Raw genomic sequence first — 24981 nt, 5'->3', positions numbered from 1 at the left:
TGAACATTTATTTCTTTCTTTTTTTTACATAAACCTCATAAATTCCTGTAAATTTGATGCAAGCATAACCCTAAACGTTATCGTCTGTAGTAAGAGTATATTGTTTATAATGACTGCAGGTCTATAGTCTGTCATCTGCAAAATGAAGTGTTATAATTCCTGATTTATTACCTGCTTAAGTGGCACTGGCACGCTCGGATATTGCTCAGTGACAGAGGTGGGATAAAGAGAAGGGGTGCTAATGTGAAAGACCTTTAAGGATGCCACCCCTGTTGGAAGTGAAGTCTTATCACAACTCAGTGAGACTTGATTAGCGATTATTAAAACCTCAGAGGTGCCTGTGTTCGCGCAGCTGTTAATGCCGTGCCGACAACTTCATTAATATTTTGCAACAAACATCTGAAAATTACATCGGCTGACATTATTACATAAGATAAACAGTTATAATAACTTGCCCCCGCTTTCTGTTTGATGAACTAAGTAACAAACTATTTCTTAATCACATCAAGCATCTCTGACATTTCTAAAATGCAATTATTTCTCCTCGGCAATCAATATTCATTATGTGTTATCTATGAAAAGCTAAGGTTGGACGGTAATTTTGGTCATGCTGGTGTGACGGTGAGGAGCTTCAATTGAGAGAGCGTGAGATAGAGCACTTGCAAAATTACTGATGAGCAGCACAGCACAGATCCTGGCTTAAAGGTAGCAGCAAACCCATTTCACTCGCTTTAACCAAAACACACAGAGCACACTACATTGAAGTGTCTTGTTTCAGTGTTTCTCATACCGCAGCAAAATATCCACAGTCATTTCAGCTTCGAGCAAACTACGACTCATAATTAATTACTGTGTTGAGAGGAGAAAGGGATACTGGAAACCAGGGATGAGCTGGAGAGAGAGGGTGAGGGAGGCAAAAGACAGATAAAGAGAGCAGAAGGGGGGAGAAATTTGGCTCATGAAATAACCAAAGAGCTGAGGGAGGAGCTGGGAGGAGAAGAGGTACAGGTAAGGGAAAACGGATGGATGGAGAAAGAGGAGGACGACGTGCTGGGACTTAAGGTGGTGCCATTCGGCAGCCGATGGAAGTGAGAGCTGATTTGTCTAAACGGCCCTGCATTCCTGTCTGCTCGTTAGAGTGGGGAATAAGGGAATTGGGGGGGAAATGGTGAAAAAAAAAAAAAAAAAAAGGCTAGAGCCTTTGAATTTATTCTGTGAAAGCGGCTGTCAGACAGTGCCTAGCAACACCCTTTAAGAAGGAGGATTCCTGGCTGCATTTATTGTAATTACAGCAAAATATCTCCTTTTGATTCTGAGTAAGTTGATATGTCACAACATTACTATATCTTAATGCAAAATCATCAACTCCTGCATGCATGCTTCCTTTTAAATATAGATTAAAGGGAAACATTAAAGCCCTGTTTTACTCTTCGCATAATCATACTTGAATTGTTACCCCTTTGAAAGTTTGCCACAGTCATCTTCAACTCAACCTTTATTTATCATTTAAATCTATTTCAACTACTGTTTTGTTATTCCGTGTTTTGCAGTTAATTAACAAATAGCGATGACGCTCTTTCATCATGGGTTTCTTAACAGGGATCGTCTGATTACAATCCTTAATGGGTTCTTAATCATTGTCGGGACTGTAATTGATTAGAGATTCATTAAGTTCACCCTTTTGTGGTCGCTGCTCTATGCGAAACCCAGAAGCCCCTCCTATTCAGGAAGTCATACACAGTCTAACGAGCAATGTGCTGACGACAAGCCAGTGGGCTCTTCAACAGCCCTAATGACATTAGAGCCTCTTGATCTGGACCGATAACACACTCTCCCAATCACAGCATGCATCAGCACCCACTGCACAATGGCCCAGCCCGAGCCAAGAATGTGTGTGAGTGCAGAGTTTATCAGTGTGTGTGCGCGCGTATGTTTTCTGAGTGACCTTATTTTGGATCCAAGGACTGCTTTGAGTGTTATACTAATGCCATGAATGATATTGTAACTGAAGACACAATGCACAGATTATTTTCTGCACAGAAAACATTCTTGAGGGGCCGACTCAGAGCGTGTGTTTAGAAAAATGAGCACGTTTGAACGCCATCCCACTAAGGAGGATTTGTAAGTCTCAGATGTGAAAGAGGAAAAGAGAACGAGTGGCAAAAAATGAAAGAGATTGAGCAAGGAGTGGGGATGGGCAGATGTCAGCTATTTCTCTAAAATCCAGAGGGGTTCTTCAGTTGGATCTTTGCCTAGACCCCTTCTTTGAAATGCTCTTACTCACTCTAGGAGCATGAAAAGAAAGTAGAGACACCCAGTCTGAGAAAGCAGAAAGTTTGTGACACAACTTGAGTACGCCACACTTAAAATGCATCAGTATAGCAAAACACATACATGTTACTTCTGTGGGGGAGACTGGGGCAGTTGTAATGGGGCAACTGTAGCGCAGCAGAAACGACCTACAGTAAAAATGCTTACGCTGCACATGCTCATTAGGATTCTCTCTCTAGATTTTAACGTTAAATATTTGAGCCACGATACCCGTCAGCTAAATGAAAGAATACAGCCTAAACATTTTAAGTTACATTATTAGATACTTCTACAGTAATGTGATTACTTTGCAGATTTTTTTTTGTTTGTTTGAGATGTCATGGATTAATATGATGTATTTATTCAGTGTTATAATTGCCCCTATTTATTTACTTCTATTTGTACTATTCCCACTTACATATGTTCCTTTCATCAAAAGATGACTAGTGTATTTCAAGTACTCTGAGTTATAAAGGAAAAATGTTACAGTTACCCCCAGTCTTCCCTATTAATAATATATAATCCGTCTGCTTCACTTTAATGAGGAGGTTTCTTTATATGACCATATGAAGGGCTGTGCTCACATTATGGTACCCCTAACCTATTTAATAGTGAAGTAAAAGTAAGTTGCTTGTGTTCTATAGAAGAATTTACAAGACATCGCCCCCCCACCAGCACCGCCCTTTTTCTTTCTTTCTTTTTTTTTTGTAAAAGCCAAAAGCCTAAACATTTCTTTATTCATGCAAACTCACAGAGGACTCTTTAGCTAACATAGCCCAATGTAAAGCTGGATTTAGTGCAAGGCTAATGGCAAAAGACAAGTGTGTTCCATTCATGACGGCAATGTTTAAGAATTAGAACCGGAAGCTATAGGATAACATTATGTCAGAGAAATGTTTGCCATGTATTGATAACTGGACCAAATAGCTTCTGACTGCAGTTTCAGTAAAGCGAATTGGCATATTTACAGTGTTGCTAAGCTCTTGAAGGCTGTTTTTAGAGGTGTAAAAGTAGTTTGAAATTTATTATGCTAGCAGAATTACTTGCCAAGTTTTCTGTGCTGGTATTTCCAGGTAACACAAATTCCTCTTCATTTGGCATTTTAGTGCATTGCTCGCATGTATACCTGTTAACAAGGACATGCAGTATGTAGACAGTGAGTGAAAGTCATTGGTTCAACTGTGGGTATGCATCAAAGCAATAAGAAGTCTCGGAATCACTCAGTCCAAGAATTAAAACATGGAGCTGAAAATGAGAATAATAAATCTACTTTAAACAAACTGAGTAGTGGAATCATTTCCACCAAAATCTGCAGTTTTAAAAACTCAGTTATTGCTTTTAATAATTAAACATAATGCATTGTTTGCAGCGCCTTGATGCTTGTAAACACTGCTGATTGCTACAGCTGTAGTTATAAAGTCTGAATCTCTCAGTCAGTTATCTTCCATTCATGTGATATGTACCCAGTTGACAGTACAATCCCAAGGCTTTCTTTGTAATATCAACAGCTCTGTGGTGGATTAGACCTCCTAACCCTGATCTTGACAGGGTATCTGGTGACAGTAATCCATGCTGCTAATCCATGTCTTGATGTAAACACCAAGGACACCCTGCTTTCTCTGTCTTTCCTCTGTGTCCTCCTTGTTTTCCCTTTCCACTGCTACTTTGCTGAGAGAAATGGATATTCTATCTGTTTTTTTTGTATCAGCAGGGGTTAGCTTAGCTTGATAGAAGTCTTGGACTTGATCACTCTTTAATCATTGCTTAAATTTTTGTCTGTTCCTTTGTGTGTGTTTGTGTTTGTGTTTGTGTGTGTGTGTGTGTGTGTGTGTGTGTGTGTAAGTGAGAGAGCTACATAATTATTGCACTTCTTAATTTTCTCTTGCTGTGCTTAATAACAATAATAATGAAATTTAGCAACACTGATTTGTTCATGGCTCTGAACAGGTTTGTAACTGCCTCCCAAAGTAATAGTTTTTAATTACTGTGTTTGAATAGGAACAATTGTTAGCTTGTGTTTCTTTTACAAGCAACATGTTATTATATGTTAAAGTGCAGAAGTGCTGCAGCAGGTTTGCCTCCTGGATCTAAAACAAGTAATTGTAGCTGGGGAACTAAGGTCCTTTGCACACATGGCCATACATACGGGTCTGTCTGTGTTCTGTACACATTAGTGTTCATGTACACATCAGTGCAAACATCTTGAACCATTCCATTTTGCTAAGAAATAGGCGTAGGGATTTATTCAAACGTGCCAACAAATGTCATATCATGATATCAATGATACAGAGATGCCATGTCTTTATATTTCCTAGCAAACACAGCAACGATAAGATAAGCCCAGGCATATCTGACAACAACAGCACATCAGCCTGAACAAAGGGAGTTATTTCAATAACATCCAAAGTTTTGCTAACCTTAGCAGCACTAGCCTTGTTTTCTCCCTTGCTAGCATTCACATCCCTCTGCAGAACATGGTTACGTGTTGCCTTGTTTGCTTCGTTATAATGCAGTGCAATTTATTCTGACAAAATTTACATGCAGCCGTCATTTAAAAAATTTTTTTTACATGAAATTACTGCAGAAGAGCGTTGGTTAGCATGACTGCTATCTGTTTACTTTCCCCTCTCCTCATTTTACAACCTTCATTCACTGAGAGAGCAAGAGGTGGCATCATAACATTGTTAAGCTGGTAGCGGTCGATGTACATGAATAAAATAGGAACAACACCTTTAACGGACTACTATTTCTGGCACCTTCTAGCAGGGGCAGCATTTTTAAAATGTCTACTCAACTAGTTACACACACTGCTAAGTTTTACCTTAATTTCCATTGAAAACACTACCTAGGCTGCCTTTGTGCTTTTATTTATGTTATAATGTGTTACTGTATATAATGCTGTGTCACTACAACTGCACTATAACGCTGCTGCTCCTGCTGGCACCTTGTGGCAATAGATTCACACCTTATTTGCACTAATAAAGGCTGCTGCCTGTGAGCTGCAATCACTGATGAAAGTATTTTTTTTTTTTTTTTTTTTAATCAGTGATTGCAGTGAATGAGAAATATCATTATCAAAAATCTCCTTGAAATATTTTGATGCAATTTTGAGGCTATATTGCTGGAGAACTATTGCTCAAGACCACCCTAAAAATAACAGGAAAATCTGGCTCCCTTTAAGCAAAATATAAACAAATCAGCTGTGGCTCATTTGATATTTTAGGTTTAAGATGGAGACAATGGAGACTTTATGTGGCCATATGTGTATACAATTCTTCAAAAAATGAAAATCTCCAATGAAAGTCAAGTTATAACAGTATCAAAACACAAATTGAGACTGTCATACCTTAAACAAAATTGAGGAATTGTCAGAACTGGCAATAAAGAGCAAGGGTTATTAACTGTGTGATAAGATGGTCAAGCTGTAAGCTCATTTTCTTAATACTATTTCTAACATCGTAGAAATGAAAATGTGAAGTGCAAAAGCATGCATATACATCAACATATCAACAGACCTTGCACACAGTTGTTTTTCAGTTTGAACGTGTGTAGCTGGGTATTTGCCAGCATTGCTACTTTCCGTTTGCAGTATTGGTATGATTTTTTTATGCAGAAGTGTAAAGTCAGAGCATATGTCGTGCTGTGTTGTGGTCCAGAGGTTTGTGTGTGTTGACTGGAGTGGGGGTGTGCGCGAGTGTGTGTTTATGCATTTGTGGGTTCTGCTGGGTGAGTGCAGCAACGCTATGTTTTCTTCCAGTCCCAGTGTGTGGCTGCAATGCAGAGTGACGCTCATTCCTCTGATCAGTACAAGGGCTCAGCGTGGGAGAGGGGTGGGTTGAGTTTTCGAGGGGGGGCGATGTTTAATATGGGGAGAGTTCCACTCCAGTCAGTACAGCCACTGATCTGGGACACACATCTCTGTCTGCTAGTTTTCTTTCTTCATCTGCCTCTGTGTCACTGTCTCTTTCTGTTCTTCCTGTCTTTCTCATCTGTGTGCTCTCAAAGTTCCAGTCCCACACTGGTTCTCATACATACACAAATGCATACACTTTGCTATTAACAATATGACAAGTGCAGCTATGCGCAACCACTACTTCTGCTAGTGCCCTTTTTCACTCCGCTACTACAGTACAGTACATCACATCTCACACCCAATCCAAACCCCCTTGACCATTAGCACTAACAGCCTCCCATAGATCTGTGCAGTCAGATTGAGTGGACAGGCAAGAGTGGATGTATAGCCTGATGCTGTGCTTATAGGGGCCTTAGTCTGTAACACCATCCTTGCTGTACCAAGTCTTGCCAGCTGATATAAATCAGAACAATACACACCAATATTACATGAAAAAAGGGGACACAAATGGACTGAGCAATGGCTAACACCACTACCACTTAAGCCAAAGCCACAGAAGGATGATGATTATTTAAAATCATCTGTCCATTCTGAAATCATCCCATCATCTCTACATTTCAAGCAAGTGAACAAACTACTTTCTTGTCTTTAATCATTGTCATCACTGCCAGTTCCTTTGATAAATGTATTGTCATTCATCCACCCCCCTCCCCCCTTGATCCTGTGAAAAATTACCCAAACAATCTGCGAACATCGTTTTCTCTAGAATATAATGAATTATCTATAATTACTCCCCATGTTACTCACTCATAATCTCCTAATCCCATTTGACTTAGTGTTTTTCTATGTCAGTTATTTTTTTTGAGCATTTTTACTCTTTGAGAAGTTAAGCTGTTTACCAAAGGCTTTGACAGTTTCTTCATTTCCAAGTCATTTCTTCAACATAAATGCCCCCTGTCACGCTATAAATAGTAGAAGATTATTCTGTTGAGGCTTGCTTTTTGTTGTCTCCTTAAATTGTCATCTCTAGCCAGGCCTCTCCGTTACACAGTCGTCTGCAAAGCAAAATGGCTCCTGTCATATCAATAATGGTTTCGCTTAACATTGTTGTCCCTGAAATTAGCTTTACATCATCAAATGATAAGATGTATTTTTGTTATTTTTATTTTGTTTTTCTTGTTATCTATTTCATGAGTAAAAACGACATTTTTACTTATATATTAACTAATTGGGCAGCACGATGGTGTAGTGGTCACTGCTTCCTCACAGCAGAAAGGTCCCGGTTTCTGATCCAAGCCTTTCTGTGTGGAGCTTGCCTCCCCACTCTTGCATAGGTTCTCTCTCAGTGCTCCAGCTTCCTCCTTTAGTCCAAAAGTATGTCGAGAGGTAACTGGTGGTTCTAAACTAGTTATATGTGTGAAAGTTAGCCTGAAGTGCATAAGTGGAAAAAAGATGGATAGATTTTGTTTTACGTCAATTTGCAAAACCCAAATGTTCACAGATAGTATGTTAAGTTATCATACTACTTCTTAGTTATCATACTATCTTGGAACATTGGCTTTTGCAAGTTGATGTGAAACAAAATTTCATACCTGCAGGGCAGATATGCAGGGCAGGCGCTGATGCTTGGTCGATACATTGGTGCATCGCTACTTCCTGTCTGTGGGTTGTTTGAGGTTTGAGGAAAAATTTCAGACTGCCAGACTGTGTGCATGAAAGGCAGGTAAAACTCTTCTCAACCAAATGTGTTGGTTTTTTTTTTTGTTTGCCTGCATAGTTGTGATGTGTAGCCGTGACAAGGATGCACATATATTGAGAAACTCTGTTTTCTCAATCCTCTTTCATCTCCTCTTCTCATTCAACAGTTTCCCTGAAAACAAGATACCACAATTAAGTTGTGAAGATGCATGAATGTAATGTAAATGACAGTTTCAGTATGTCTTCCCTTTTACGTTGTTGTTTTACAGTAATCATGTGATTTCTTCTCTGACTGGCTCCTGACAGCTTTTAAAGGCAAAGCAAAGTGAGACAATGGAAACATACCAATTATTTTTCTGAATGCTGAGCTCAAACTCTGTTTTTGAGTTACAGAGATGGAGATAATGCACACAAACACAGGCGCGCACATGCAGTGTTGCTTTTTTGCCCACAGCTTCAGCGATACTGGAAGTGTGTTCTGGAGAAAGAGTGTTGATCATGAATTCTTTAACAGGTTTTGATGTCTACGGAGCTGCGAACACATGATTGTGTGCAACAGTGTGTGTGCTATTTTACTTATATTTGTAGTGTAATTGTAAACGACAGATAGCCTAGAGCAGCCAGACACACAATTAGGTCACATAACTTCAAGTTTCCTTTACCTTTTCTCATCCTATCTGCTGTATTTGCTTGCTTATCTGTAGATGTAACACATTTGAATTAGCAATGCAAGCATAACAGTTGAGAAGAAGTTATTGCTGTCATGGAGTCAATTTGGACTTGTTCTAAAGCATAATTACTTCTCATTCTTTTAACCACCTGTTGTACCTAGGTTTAAAATGAGCGTGCATACAGAGGCAGTAAGGGAAAAGTCGGACAATAATGGCACATAACTAGAGCAAGATGAACTATGGTGTGTTAGTGTGCACACTCTGAACTAAAGCAGGCTTTAATTAATGGACCTTGATCAACAGCAGGCATTCACAAACGGCATCTAAACAAGGTAGCCCCACCCGTCAGTGAGTATAATTGCATTTCAGCAATAGATTTGTGAGGTATACACTGTTATCTCGGGGTACTGCTGATGAAGATTTTTTCCCCCCAAAATGTATTGTTTTTTAATTGGAAAGCACAAAATTTCTTTCTAAATGGAAACTACAGAGTCTTTTTTCAATGTTTTTTTGGGGGGGATGTCATTTGTGAGCGAATGCTGTATTTTTTACTCATGATGGATGTGAAGGTGATATAAAAGCATCTACCCCTTATTTCTCACTATGTTTCATGCTCTTTTGTTCCCCATTTAGTCTCCTTTCAACTTGCCACCTTCGATTCGGTCTATTTATATATAACATATAACTATAGATTATAGATTATAAAGACCTGGAAAAGTCAGAAGGACTTTTTAGTGGAAACCTTTTAGCACATGTGTCTTGCAGAAAAATATACATGAATAAATAAATTCTCCAATTATTGTTTTTATTTTGTTCCAACTGCCATATTTGTTTTTTTTTTTTTTTTTTTTTACATTTTCAGATATCAGATTTGTTTATAATGTTTTATGCAGTGTTGGTCACTCTACATCTGTTGTGTTTGTCCCTGAATTTGAATCTACTGCATGCTTTTTTTTCCATGTTCCTGTCTTGGCCGCTTATTTCTCTGTCGGGTCTTATGTCTCTGTCATACCTATGGTAATGATTGCTCTTTGCACACACATCTGAAGCCATGCCACCTCTCTATATCAGTTTTTATCATTTTCATCACCCTCTCTGGTCCTCTTATCATGAGCTGAGAGGTTCTGCTCTTCTCCCTCTGCCTGCCAGGAGATAGAGGGGAGATTGGTGAGATTGCAGTGAGGTTGCATTTTACACCGCCGTGACTTATGATTGCTCGAGTATGGACGTAAAATAAGATCCATGGCAAGATAATGTTGGGTAACACTATCGTTTATGCATTCAAGTGTCCATAATGATCTTGAAGGAAAAGGCCTCCAAAAAAAATTCAGATTTTTAAAGTCTGCAAATTTATAGTAGCAATATGGAAAATGTGTTGTTAGTAGTTGGAGAACAAGAACAAGTGCAGATGATACTGAAACTTTTATCTTTATTTTAAAAACTTTGCAATGAGCAGAACCGTGCTGTTGCTCTGCAAACCTGCCTTTCTTAAGGCAAAAGATGTGCATGAAGTGTGACAGACAAGCCCTCGCATTTTACTTCAACTTCACTATGAGTGACACGTCAAGACTTTTTCGTGTCTTCACACGACACGCTCACACAGCAGCGCACAGATTGCTATAAATTGAATATGATAAGAGAAGATGATGTTTTTTGTGCTGCTTTTTTAGGTGTTGCTTTATCATACTCATCTCTTTAGTACTCTTGGTAACAAACTGGTGTATGCTAGAAAAATACAACCCTATATTTTTAAACAATCCCGGCAGTTTGGATTCAATAATGTGGAGTTTAGTGAAGCTACTTTTGGCTGTCCCCTTATTCACAGGGGGTTGCCTCAGCAGGTAGCTCAGCATGTTTTATTTAGCAGATTTTGACACTGAATGTCTTTACTGACACAACCCCAGAGGGATTTGTGTCTCCTCCTGGGATCAAACCACTATGCTATGAAGCTAATATTGTAGAGTTTAATATGTGGTAATTTTAGCTACAGGACTTTGTTATTGTATTTATCACTAGTCATAATACCCAGCTTATAACTTGCATTGGGTGTAGAGAACATACATAGGGGACCCCCATGTTTCCAGGAAGTGCTGTGTTTTCTTTTTGATAATCTGTGCAGGTGTGTGTCTTAATGTGTGCTGAGTGCTTTGACACTAAAGCTATAAAAGCTCTACCTACTACATCGTGCGTCCGTTTCATTGTCGTTTGATTTCATGTAGAGTGTGTGTTTGTTATGGCTGCATGTGCAATGCTGAGTGTGCAAATGACCTGAGGACCACAGGGAAGCTTATTTCTGCAACCGCTTGCATTTTTTCCCTAATTGTACCTTTTTCGGCCTTTTGTGTGTGAAAGCACGTGTGTGTATGTACGTGCTTTAAAGAGAGAGAGATGGTCCTTTACTCTCTGCTAGCAGTGTCAGCAGGTGAGCTGCCCTATTGGGAGAAAAGAGAGAAATCGCCAAAGCATGCAAATTGCTACTCCAAGGGGAGAATCAATTAGGTGCATGGCGAGTGGAGCAGAAAAGCAAGGAGGGGTGGAAAGGGGCAGGGTTGCATGCAGAGAGATGGTGCAGAGCCATCGTGATCACCTCCTCTGAGACGATGCTTTACTTCTCTTCTCTGCGCCCCCCCCCCCCAAATGATCCTATTCACCCGAGCGGTGTCTACATGCCAGCTTTTTAGAATGCTGCAGTACCTCAGCCTCATTTCTTTTTTTCTGTTTAGCCCATTTCTTATAAATTGCTCTGGAGTCTCAGATGTATGGCCTCTTCACCTGTTTTACTCATTAAGATGTTCTGGCCTATCTGTGCCAGATAAAATTAGAACATAATAACTATCAATACAATGTGACAGTTGCCTTGAAGACAATCTCTTGCATGTTCATGTTGCCGTGTTTCATTAGGTTTTTGTCTCTTTTCTCTTTAGGTACAAGATGTCTCCCATCTGAAGAGAGGCTTCATCCTGATAGGCCAACAGTACTGGATTGTGCCTCTGTCCCTCTCCTCACCAGTCCCACCCTCAGTGCAGCCATGACGTCCTTCACTAGGATACGGACCTATTTCTTACTATGCTGCTTCCTATCTAGTCTGGTGCTTCCTGTGACATCACAAACAGTGGTGCAAGCTCCACAGACTCATACCGCTGGCTCCCAAGTGATCACAGCATTACTTCAGGAGGAGGAGTATGCATCATTTCATGCAGAGAATCCTGAGTGGACATTTAATCACCTGGCTGTGGACTATCGTAATGGCAATGTTTATTTGGGAGCCGTCAATCGCATATACAAACTGTCCCCAAACTTAGAGGTCCAAAAATCCCATGAGACTGGCCCAGATGAAGACAATCGCAAGTGCTATCCACCACGAATTGTCCAACCCTGCAGTGAGCCACTGACACTCACTAACAATGTCAACAAGATGCTTTTGATGGACTATCGGGAGAACCGGCTGCTGGCTTGTGGCAGTCTCTACCAGGGCATTTGTAAAATCCTTCGTCTGGATGACCTATTTAAACTAGGAGAGCCCTTCCACAAGAAGGAACACTACCTCTCTGGTGTTAATGAGAGTGGTTCTGTGTTTGGTGTCATTGTTTCGTATGGCAACGCCTCTCCAGACATGCTGTTTGTAGCCACAGCAGTGGATGGCAAGCCAGAATACTTCCCTACCATCTCTAGCCGTAAGTTGGCCAGAAACTCGGAGGAGGACGGCATGTTTGCATATGTCTTCCATGATGAGTTTGTGGCCTCTATGATTAAAATCCCTTCAGATACCTTCACTGTCATCCCAGACTTTGACATTTACTACATTTATGGCTTTGCCAGTGGGAACTTTGTTTACTTTCTGACACTGCAGCCTGAAATGGGAGGTGGGCCGACCACTGGATCGTCCTCTGCTGGTCGAGAACAGGTCTACACTTCTAAGATAGTCCGCCTCTGCAAGGCAGACACTGCATTCAACTCCTATGTGGAGGTGCCTATTGGATGCATTAGCGACAACGTGGAGTACCGATTACTTGAGGCAGCCTACCTGTCAAAAGCTGGTGCTATCCTGGCACGCTCGCTAGATGTGGCACCAGATGACGATGTCTTGTTCGCCATATTCTCAAAGGGCCAGAAGAGACGTCCACGCCAGGCCTCCCAGGATTCTGCATTGTGTGTTTTCTCTCTGCGCAAGATCAATGAGAAAATCAAGGAAAGGCTACAGTCCTGCTACAAGGGAGAGGGCACCCTGGACCTGGCTTGGCTGAAAGTCAAAGATATTCCCTGCAGCAGTGCGGTAGGCATCACTTTAGCACACACTGACTTTTGTCGGTGCACCAATTTAATGACAGTACAAGGGCAGTGAGATGCTGATAGAGAAAACAAGGCTGTAACAGTAGATTCTAATTATTCCACACATACTGTACCCACACAAGTACAAACTACTTTATATGCTGCATTTTGTTCTATGGCATCCGGTGCTATAATCCAGTCCAGGACATTAGCTTTCAAACATTTCAGTCTTAGTAAAAGGACATAAAAGTGTTTGAAGTAAAGCAAACCACTGATAATTTCTCGTTTTCATTAGTTTCCTGTTGAAGAGTCTTACAGGTGACTACCTTTAAGGAAAGTGAATTTTGAAGGTTTTATCATGTGTTAGTATAATGAGATTGGGTGCACTGTAGGAGGGCTTCACAAAAACTGTGTTCTTGGGTGGGTTCACGCTCCATCCCATTACGATGAGATGTTAACCATCCAGTGCCTCTTTTAATCCGCTCGCCCTTTAAACAATGCAGCTGAATGCTCAGCCAAATTACCATAATTCCATTCTCCATAACAGCATTACAAATTCAGTGATTCAGTTCATTTGATTTCTCACTTTGTGCACATAAAAAACAAGGTTAAATTGGCTGTTACATGTTTAGACCACCTTCACAAGCAGCCAACGCTGTTTCATGTGTTTTTCTTGATCTCATATTGCTCTGCTAATAACAGCTGCGAACCTGAAGAAACAGAAAATTACCTTCACAAGAGTGATTCTGTAATCTTTTACTACATGGCAAGCATTGCTAAATAAAACATGTGCTCACTTGCCAAATTTTCCTTTTAACAGGTCATAAACAATGGGTGAAGACAAAACCAAACTAAAGATTTCTCTTTTTTAGTGTCTAAATCAAAGGTTTATTGTTGATGGTTGCCCCAAAGAAGCATGTACTATAAATTTGTGTCAAGAGTACTGACGAAAACTCAAAATATAGGTAATATTTTACCAGAAATGAAGTTAATAATAAAAGTAATAATGTTTGATCTTTTTTACATAACTTTCTTAACAAATTCAACTCGATTTCATCTAAGGAACATAAACTTCCTCTTGCCGTCCACACCATATAGTTCTGACCTCAGTTGGGCACTGCATCGAGACATTATGAAGTTGACCCTCTCTTGTGTTTGGCTCTGGAATCACAGTGTTTATCTATTAATCCCTCTGTGGCACAGCACACGTGCCAGGGCACCTTTGTCTGCTGCTTGAGGGCCTGATAAATCATGCCTAGGGTGGAGCTGTCAGCAGGGAAAGGAAGTGTGAGGGAGCACACAGGGGTTAGCGCTGAGAAATGATGCCATTTCAGCATGCGCCACCGCCAGCGCATAAATTAGACCCTGCTGAACAAGTGACGGTGGACTCTGCAGGAGATAGATGAGCTGTGACACACACACAAATACACACACATGTGCAGCCACACTTGTGAGTACGGCTACTGGAGAGATGGAAATGGAGGCTTTTAACGGCAGAAAGATTTTCTAATAAAGTAATGGCAATGCTTACATTCTTATGTGATATGCTTGCTGATAGATTTAGGAAAATCTAAATGAGCTGGACTAGAGCTGAAGGTAAAGACTTAACCAATCCTACTAAAATGTGTATACACACAATATGCAGATGAGTCACAGACTCATAAAGATTATGTGTTAAAATCTAAAACTAAAGACTTGTAAACAAACTTAACTTTCACCTGTGCCTGTGATTGATCGTATTCTTTGTAATATCCTGTGGCTCATTTTTATGAATTTTTGCTTATTAATTCCAGATTAGATCCTTTCTGGGTTAAATGATGCATGACAGCAAAGGAAATCAGATATCTTCAGATACAAAGTTGAAATTTTTTGTTCATATCTATTCTAATTGGTGCATTCCTTGGGTGTACAATAGTGACTCAGGCTCATACTATACTGCACACACAAATATTTATAATCTTTTTGGTTTACTTGGCTTGGATAACTTCACACTTTTTCTTTTTTCTCCTCGATAAAATTGTTATTGATCTAATAGATAAATTACTAATCTTTTTTGGACCAACTATAGAATTCAGATTGAGACCGTCCACTTTAAGTACACCCAGTCAACTGACTGTGAATACAAATATCTTATAAGCCAATCACATGGCAGCATCTCATCACATTTAGTCATGTAGGCATGGTCGAGACGGCTTATATAAGTTCAAATTGAGCATCTCAACAGGGAAGAAAAATGATTTGCTCGACTTTTACTGTGGAAAAGAGGAAATATCCAGTGAGTGGCAGTTCTGTGTTTAAAAAAAATATGCCTTGTTGATGTCAGAGGTCAGATGAGAATGGCTGACTGTTTTGAGCCCTCAGGAAAGCAACAGTGACTGAAATACAACCAGGGTATGCAGAAGAACATCTCTGATTGCACAACGTGTTAACTGAAGTATATCGGATACGTTCTGTCAGCTGGAAGCCATTGCCTGGTCTGATGAGTCTTGAGTTCTGCTACAACATTTGAATAGCAGGGCCAAAATTTCCCACGATAAACATGAAAGAATAGGTCTGGTTCAATTTCTGGAAAACATTTTTTGTGCTGACCTTTACGTGTAGCCATCTTCTGCTTTCATCAGGATAACATACCACATCACAACACCACATCAAATCATCTCAAAGTGGTTTGGTTAGTTCACTGTACTCAAATTGCCTCCACAGTCACCAGATCTCAATCAAGTAGAGCACCTTTGAGCTGTGGCAGAATAGGAGATTTGGATTAGAGTTGTGCACCTGACAAATATGGAACAACTGCACGATGTTTGTGTGTCATGACCAAAATCCCCAAGGAAGGTTTCCAACATCTTGTTGAATCTATTTCATAAAGAATGAAGGCAGTTCTGAAGGCCATCTGGTACTTGCAAGATGTAACTAATGAAATAATTGGCGAGTTTACATGGACAGTTGTCCAGGTGTCTTTGTAGATACTGTTCATTCATAGAACCCTTTTGAAGGGTTCTGTGGATGATTTTTAAAACATTTGTGGGTCACATCATGTAAACAGTGCCTTGACATCTTGGAGTGTTCATTGACCCACAGGAAGTCATTTCCACTATTTTGTTGTTAGAAATATTTTCCTAGCTTTTGGTGTTTTACATGGGGATATTGTTTAGTATAATTTGCCCTGCTCAGTGTCCTCTTGCAACAGAAAAAAGTAGCAGCTTTTGAGGGGGAGAACCCCCCCCCCCAATAATTCTGGTCCTTTAAAACGGCAGATCATTTCAATCAAGCCAATGAGAGCAAAAATGTCACTTCTTCCTTCAATTTTAGTCATTTTTTTTCCCTGTGGTGGCCTGCATGTCACGATGTGTTGGTCATTACTGTTAGAGGGAACTTAGATGAGAAGGAGCCTTGTGGGTATGCCCCTTTATCTTGCCCTCTTCATCATTCACTATTTTCCTCTTTCTCACACATTATGTTCCCTGCTACTCGCTTTTCCGTATACTTTTTTCCCTTTCAAACGCTGTCGTATTTCCAACATGATATGTTTTTCCTCCAATTAGGGAGAGGATGAGCAGCCCCAAGGCTCATTAGAGTAGTCTGGCTGTATGGACCAATGTGAACACATTGGCGCACACACACACACACACACGTACACACACTTTTGATATGGATGAAACACGCTCTCAGCCAATGTGGATAAACCTAACCACTCTCTATGCCAGAAAAGATGCATCACAGGCATTGCCACAATGTCCACTCGATACTAGTGGCACTAATCATATAGTAGCATCACATTATAATCACAACTGTTAAATAAGTTTCGATTACATACATTTTCCTTTTAAGCATAGTAATTTGGAATCTATAAAAACAATAGAAATTTGATCAACCACTTTGATTTTACTTGAAGTTATTTTACTTAAGTTTTGCTATTAAATTAATAGCAAAACTTATTTTTCCTATTATGGATGTTGCAGTTTTTAGTTTCCATTTTATTCAGCAATGCAAAATTTAGATTTCTATATTTTCTTTATTGTTTTGTAACAACATATTAAGTGTGAATAATGTGCAAAGACACATTAATAGGATGCAGGGTGAGGCTAGGGCTATATAAAAATGCTTACTCTTCCTCAGACCTTTGATTCCCTATGCCATTTTTAAGAGGCTTTATGTTGTAATGAGAAAGATGCAAAGAGGGAGAAAAGGAGGAGAAGAAAGGAATCTACAGAGAGGGTGAGAGAGCTTTAGAAACTGTGTGTGTGGCTGGGGTGGGGTGGGGGGTGATTCCTCTCTACCCCAAATGGCCATGCTTGGCTGAGCCACATAATGCATGCTCAACAGTATAAGTCTGCAAAGGGTCTGCATCCATAGATCATAGTGAAATGGCATGTGACCTATAAAAAAAAGAAAAAAGGAAAAAGCTTCCTGTTCCCATCACTGTGTCAGCAGAAAAAACAGAACAACAAAACAGCGGGATTGCAGTAAATTCACTCTCTGCTCTGTTCTCACTCATCCTTGACTTATTGCTCGCTTCACATGCCACTCTCCTTTTGCCTGTCCCCCAATAGAAATACTTACCATCCTTGTTTCGTCTCATTGTCTTGGAGTCTCTACCCCCATCTCCTTTATTTCCCCTTACAGTGCTTTCCACAAGTGCAGAGAGGAATACCCTCGAACCACGGACGAGAAAAGCGCAAGGTCGTCTCTAACTTGCTGGCAGGCCACGGTCATCCCCTTATCCCTTTTGCTAATGATCATTAATTACATGTCATTAACTAACATGCCACGGGCTATTCTTTCACATTTGTCATGTGCTATCGACTTCACATTCTGAATTCACTCCAATTAATTAGATTATTCTACTCGGCCGCCGCTGTTTCCTTTAGTCTTTTTCTTGATCTCCCTCACAGTCCCCCATCACGTGTGCTCATCGCTCCCCTGTTTCATCCTTCACTTGAAAGGAACTCTTGCAATATTGCAGTCTCCGTCTTCCCCCATGCTCACTTTTCAGGTTATCGACTTTTCTCGCTTCAGTTTTATTCTGTGTTTGACCAACCTCCGAATGATGTTGTCTCCCGTGCTGGTCATCTTCATCCCTCCTCTGTCTGATTGCGGAGCTTAATCAGTTATTGGCTGCTGCTGCTGCTGCTGATGCTGATGAGTCAGTCTAGGCCACATCCTCAGGAAGGGAAGGGCTAGTGGATTCATTAAGGACCTCCAGACTGCTCCCCCTCCTCCTTCCCCACTCCCCACTTCACCCCACTCCATCCACATATCCGCTATCCTGCTTGCTGGCTGTCTCGCTAATTAAATCTCCATACATGATACGACTTGCTAAAGGTCAGAATCCATCACAATATCATTATTCTGTGATTAAACAAGTGTCTCTTGCTTCTTTCACCATACACCATGCTGGATGGCCTCGGCCTGAAAATGCTGACTGAATCGGGACCTTTCATACCTGCTGTTTTCATTGGCTAGTGTTTTAAAACTATTCTCTATGCTCCTTTTGCTCCCAATATTTTTACTTATATTCCCAAATATCAGCACTCAGCACTAATATTCGCTAAGATAAAATATGAGACTAGATCCATAAAAAATATGTATCAATGATGGAAATGCTTATCCCCTCAATAGACAGCTTTCTTTATAAGCAGCCTGCTCTCCTGTCAAGATAAAGGAGCTTTGGATTTTAACTCTATTAAACTCCCAAACTAAACAACACACAGCTATGCTATAATTGAGGCCATCACAGGGGAAACAGAAGGTCATGTCATGTTGGTCATGTGACACTTTCAGAGCTCTACTAAATAGTGAGACTTTGTCAAATAGAGGGACCGACTTTGATTAAAACCCTCACCAGGGCAGCAATCAATGGGAGAGGGAACCCAGCACTCTCTTGCTCTCTTGCATACAATTGTCTCTAATGTAACTGTCTAATGCCTTTTATTGGGAGCGTTCAGCACAAGTTTAACATATCCACAAGTGAAATCAGCAAATGTAGCTGCTGCACTGATTTGCAGAAGCTGTGACTGGTGGCTGTAGCTCATACCTCATGAGCTGTCTGCTGCTGGTAATACATGCAGCTTTTTTCAAAATCAGTTTTGAGTGAAAATAATCTTCCCATTAATCATTCCAGAAAGAAAATGATTTTCCACCAGTGCATAGTGAAAAGGAAAACACGGATTAGGGAGTTATCTGAAGCACCTATCTTATGATATTCAGTGATTTTTTTTTTTTTTTTTTCTCTCCCCCACTTCTGCACCTTATTTCGGCTCCAATATTCTCCCACCTTTTCTCACTTCTGGCTCTGCTTTAGCGATGTCTCGGTTTCATTCCAAAAATTGTCACGCTGTTTCGTTAGCTTCTCATTTGATTGTTTTCCCTAACCAATATTTATTATCTGTTGTAACTGCTCAGCTAACAGTTGGCAGGTGCAAGCATCCACAAACATGAATTTACAAAATATCACCGGTTTATCAAAGCCTGCCTCCTCCTATTGAAACCTGCCAGCAGAACACACAAATAAATCAACTTTGTTTCAGGCACACCCCAGCAAGCATGTGTTCATAATGTCCGCATTTGCAACAGCATATGTTTTAATATTAATGTATACTTACTCTCTCCCATCATTTTGCATTTCAGATTCTGTAACTGCAAGGATCTGTAAAGATTGATGTCATGTCAGTATAAACAACAAACACGAGTAAAACCCTATCCATTACATTTAAGTGACAAAATTCTAAAGTTGGAAAGTAGAGCATTTCCTAAGCAATAAAAAAAAAAATGCCTGAGAAAGAAAGATTTAAAAAACCAACCTCTCTTTGTGCAGTAAAAATAAATACCCCTGTTTTTCTTGATCACTTAAAAAGTAAGCTGTCCTCTTTATTCATCCATGCTAAAGTGAAGTTTGCTCAGATTTGCTTTACTAGTAGTTTAATGTTTATTAACCCGATCAGATCTGTTATGTCAAGGCAAGCTTGTCTGTTGCAGGTCTATTGAGATACACAGGTTCTTTGGTAAAAGAATAGTCAGGCTAACTTCACGTGTTAAAATTAACCCTAGGAAAAATACACCCATAGGAAAGAAGGCACGAGGTAAATTCTTAAAACCTGCATTCCCCTTTATGGCATAAATATTGACACTAAAACAACTTATTTATGGAAAACTGTCATCTGTCGACATTACAATCACCAGATTCTTCTTAGTTTGTACCTAAGGGCTTTGTCTATGGACTTGGTTACATCATGATTCCACATGAAAAATAAATGCAAAAAGAAATCTCACGATGATGTTGATTTTGATGGAAAGGATAGGATAGCGAGATTAGTGATCAACTCAAAATCAGTGGAGATGTCTATAATCAGGAGGTTTAGATTACAGCTGTAGTACCTGTAATCAGAGCTGCTCTGTGCAATACCTGCACAGTCTCTCAAAAACTGATGGTCAAGTACTTCACACCTGGCACAGGAGGTATCAGTTGAAATTGGATTCCCCTTGACAGCTCATGCAGTCTGAAGAACATTGCCTAATGTCAGCTTCTATGTGAACGTAAAACTTTTTCTCCATACACAAAACTGCAAGATTAAAGTTTGCTTAAGAATATGGAAGAAAGGCAGAAGACTACAGGACCCATTGTTTGATCATATAAGACCTAGATAGCTTTGTTTGACCCACATGTTGGGCCTGAATCTGCCCCTGGGCTAACCGGCAGGGGAGCACTGAAATGAGAGTGTGATGACCAGAGATGGGCAGTAACGCGTTACTTGTAACGCGTTACTGTAATCTGATTACTTTTTTCAAGTAACGAGTAATGTAAGGGATTACTATTGCAAAACGGTAATTAGATTACCGTTACTTTCACGTAGGAACGCTGCGTTACTGCGTTACTAAAACCGTGATTTTTGCGAGAACGTCTCATGACAGTGACGTAAGCGAGTGCGACGTTCGTGACAACAGCTGTCTGCAGATCATAATATATCGAGTGCGGGACAGAGTGTAGCATGCAGCGTTTAAAGCGTGGAAGTACTGACCTTATTTTGAGTTTGATTCCATAAAAAGTGACAAAACATTAGTGTCCGTTGTGCGTGGGAAGAAAACTTCTTTTACAGCGAAAAAACCCTAAACTTCCAAGCAAGCACCGAGTGTACTACGACGTAATGTGAAATTCACAGAGAAACTCGCGGATTCTTCCACTGACCGCTGCGGCACACCTGCACCAGGGTAAACCTCCTCCGCCTACCCCAGTCCTGCTTTACAGGTGAAAATAGAGCAACAGGACCGCTAGTCTTTGATTTTATTTATTTTCTGCTGTGTTTTACTTGCATCTATTTGAAAGAGTGAGTGTAAACACAAAAAAATATTTTATTTTATGTGCTGGAATGTGCAGAAAATAGGTTTAAATGTTAAACAAATTTCTTCCAGTCAGAGAATGTTGCATATAATTTAATTTTTGCTTGATGCATAAAGTTAAAAGATTAAAACTAATAAAACAAGTTTTAAAAGAGACTTTTCCATTTGATTACATTTTGTATGATGAATTATGCAGAAAAAGTAGAATTGGGCTGAAAGATCTATCGCTTTATCACCTATTCAGGTTGTAAATCGTGTTTTTAAAAAGTAACTAAGTAACTAAGTAACTAAGTAATCGATTACTTTTGAAAATAAGTAATCAGTAAAGTAACGGGATTACTTTTTGGGGGAAGTAATCAGTAATTAGTAACTGATTACTTTTTTCAAGTAACTTGACCAACACTGGTGATGACATAGTGATACGTGAGCTTTAAGGTGCTGATGACACCATGCCCATGGATATACCAAAGCACAGGCTGACAAGAGGACACTGCTGCTCTAGAAGCTTTGCAGAAAAGAAATATTGCAGCATAATAATGATCTAAAGCCCACTGCCAAAATCACACGAGATTCTAAAGGAGACCAAAGGGAAATATGACTCGTCCAAGTGCTCTGTGCTGCATGACCTGAATTAAATAGAACAATTTTGGGGTATTTTGAAGAGAACAGTAGAACAAACCAACCCAAAGAAAAGATGGGGAAAAAAAATCTGAAGAATATATTTTAATATATTTTAATTGGTTCCTACTGTTCATTCTCTAACATCAAATGCAATCACTGTAAGGCATTACAAATTGGAATCATTTGACATATAAGTGATATTACACAGGGGTGTATTCACTCATGCACTGTACATATTTATTCATCTTCAGTCCTAATCATTGTTACTGGTTGTCAAGAAAGTCCCCAGGGTCCTATACAAAGAGGAAGATAAGGCTACTTGTGACAGCTCTTGTAGTCCATGTCGACACCTGTACATTCAGACTGAATTTTGAACATGATTCAGTCAGAGAACTGAAAAAAAGCTGTCTCCTTTGGAATGCCCTGTGGATGCCTTAACAAAGCAGCAAAAAGCAATGAGCCTCAGCCATCAGAAAGATTCACTCCGACTACACTGCACATTTATTTTTAAGAAGATGAATTCAGTTTTTGAGTTTATATTCCTGCTTTCCTTTGATTGTTCTAGCCATATATTTTCCTGCCTCTGCTAATGCATATTACGTTTCTGGGTCACTACTTTTTACTTCCATGTGTTGAACTCTTGTTTGCTGTGCAATTCTCAATTCTCCCCTTTGGCGCTGAGTTCCTATTTCACTTATTATGCCTGAAACAAATATCAGAAAGCAAAAAAGCTTGCATAAGGTTGGACAGTTTCCAAAACTGACAGATTTGAGGAGAGGGAAATAGAAAAATCATCTGTGGAAAGAAATGCAACATTTGGACTAAAGAAGGAACATGGAACCCTTAGGAGGGTACACAATGTTGGCACAATATATATATATATATATATTTATTTATTTTTAGGAAAGTTTCAGATTGAGTTTTGTAGTTAGTACATGCACCTTTACTTTATGGTGGTGGTGTGTGTGTGTATGTGGTGGTCACAAGTGCAATAGAGGCCAACACGGGTCAGTAACTGGATAGACTGTGTCTCAGCACAGTGTGAAACACACTCACTCTTAGTCACACAAACAGTGTAGGCTCATCTGGGCTAACAGACTCGATTTCTGTGTATATAAATATACTTTACCTGGTGGTTTTGGTCCTGGTGGAAAATTATATTTTTCTTTTGGACGTTAACTTGCCCCTTGCCAATGCCTCTCCTATTCTGAATCTGGACTGGGAGTAGTGCACATTTGGCTACTCTAGTCATAAAGATGTTTTTCTTTAACAGGATGAGAGTAATAATGAATGATGGTTATTTTGCCTAAGATACAAGTACCATCATCATCCAGAACTACTGTGAGTTACAGTTAATGCTCCTACTGCAAACCATAAACAGAGATCTGAACAAGTCTGTTTTTAAATGAGATAAATGGTTACTCATGACCCAGTCATACAAAAAAAATCCTCAAACACTTAAAGCAAAATTTTAGATTGTTTCCAATTGCAGAACTGCATTTGCAAGTTTTCATAAGGACCTGAAATTAAAGTGTAAGCAGTGAGCGCTGCATGTTTTACTCTAAAACTCCTCTTGCTACAGGAGTTATACAGGAAAAAATGTTTTATTATAGAAAAATCAAATGTTGACATTTTATCTTGCAAAAAAAATCCCAAAACACTGCAAACCCACTTAGTCATGACATAATTCCCTAATGCCACCAATCATCCTGGCAGGTTAGTCATTTAGCACAGTAGGGCAAGAGGAAAATACCAGATATCCAAGTGGCTAATTATGCAAAGAGCAACTCCTATTATACTTTCTTTTCATTGGCTGCAGTCTTTCTTTGTGAGAGAATGGTCCCCATGTTATAATCAGGAAGTTTACAGTAAAACAAGCTAATCATAGTCAACAAATGTTCAGGGATAAAAATAGATTGATGGGGCAAGTAATTGTGCCAGAAGAAGGATAATAATGAAAAAGAAAAGCTAAATTTGCAAGAAATTGTTTCTTTGGAACCTTTAGTGGTTGAGTAGTGACAAGTGACATCTCTGTGGTTTAACGTGTGCCATTAACTTTGTGAACTTGCAGCCGATGGAATGGGCCCTCACAACAGCGCAAGCCCAGATTAGGCCATACATCAGAGAGCGTTGGAGAGCGGATCTCTTTCAGTCCCCCACTAATCGCATTGAGCAACTCTCTCGCTTTCGCGTGCGCTCACTGCCCCCTCTCTCTTTCTCCACTCTGTATCTACTGATCCCTCTGCACAATCCAGAAGAGAGCTCTCTTTGTACTGGTGCTGGCAGGCGGACAGAAGCAGAGAGATGGATATGGCTGAGAGTGACCTGATTCTGCCTCAGTGCCTGGCCTCTGTCCAAATACAGAGACTCTGCTCTCTTGTCCCTCTGTCTTTAGGGAGGAACCCTCTATCTTTCTCCTCTGTTGCTACGCTGTGGGATGCTGGCTGACTTACCTGCCAGGCTTGAGCAAGAAATTAGTTTGTTTACTTTTGAGCCTTTTGAGTAGCTACAGTAGCCTGCTTATTCAAACAGGTACCACGTTTTCAGACATATTCAACTATATTTACCTGTGTATCTATTTGATTTAAATCCTAGACCTCCTATTCCTATGGATTGAGATGTTTGGAGGGACTGAAACTTCTTCAGTATTTTGGGTCACTCATTTGTTAACAGAAAAGAAGAGATATTGGGATCGAGAGTGAGCCCATACTGAATGAACCGAAAGTGATCGCTTGTCTTTGATGAAACACATTGTAAAAGAAGGTCCATTGAGAATTAATAAATATGCGAGGGGGAAAAAAGACATTAATCAGGTGTGCTGAGAAAAAGAGGAGGAATAAAACATGTTAGAAGCAGTGACGGCACCGGCAGACAGTCTCATGAGCTATATATTGTTATTTATTTGCCAGTAAGAAATGCCATTTTTGGTGGTTGTGTAATAAAAATGCATCTTCTTCCTGAAAGCACTGACAGACAAAATGTATTTCATTAGATTTCAAAGTGGAGGATGGAGATAGTGATGATTGGCAACCAGGAAAAATAAGTAACCGTGCATTAGAGGGAAGAAATGATAAAACAGATGCTCATTTTTTACACGTAAACACATCCTCTTCTTCCACATGCATCACCCACAGATGCACAGATGTGAATGATGTTTTTTGCACTGATGAAACATGATTAATCTTTGCAGGAGTGGCTGCACTTTAGTCATTGTCCAAGGAA

The 24981-nt window shown here is 39.9% G+C and overlaps 1 protein-coding gene across 3 annotated transcripts in view; it reads left to right on the top strand.

Moving 5' to 3' along the window:
- plxna4 (plexin A4) overlaps positions 1–24981 on the top strand; it is a 238495-nt gene that overhangs the window by 15630 nt on the left and 197884 nt on the right. For all 3 annotated transcript variants that reach the window (XM_031726553.2, XM_039601058.1, XM_039601057.1), the window contains exon 2: positions 11457–12805. In XM_031726553.2, coding sequence (XP_031582413.1) covers positions 11561–12805 — 1245 coding nt within the window. In that variant the 5' untranslated portion in view covers positions 11457–11560. The remainder of the gene's footprint in view (positions 1–11456; positions 12806–24981) is intronic.

The sequence above is a fragment of the Oreochromis aureus genome, linkage group 17, assembly GCF_013358895.1.
Source record: "Oreochromis aureus strain Israel breed Guangdong linkage group 17, ZZ_aureus, whole genome shotgun sequence".
In the NCBI taxonomy this organism is placed as follows: Eukaryota; Metazoa; Chordata; class Actinopteri; order Cichliformes; family Cichlidae; genus Oreochromis; species Oreochromis aureus.
The sequence above is the reverse complement of the archived record's forward strand: the minus strand, read 5'-3'. Positions and strand labels throughout refer to the sequence as shown.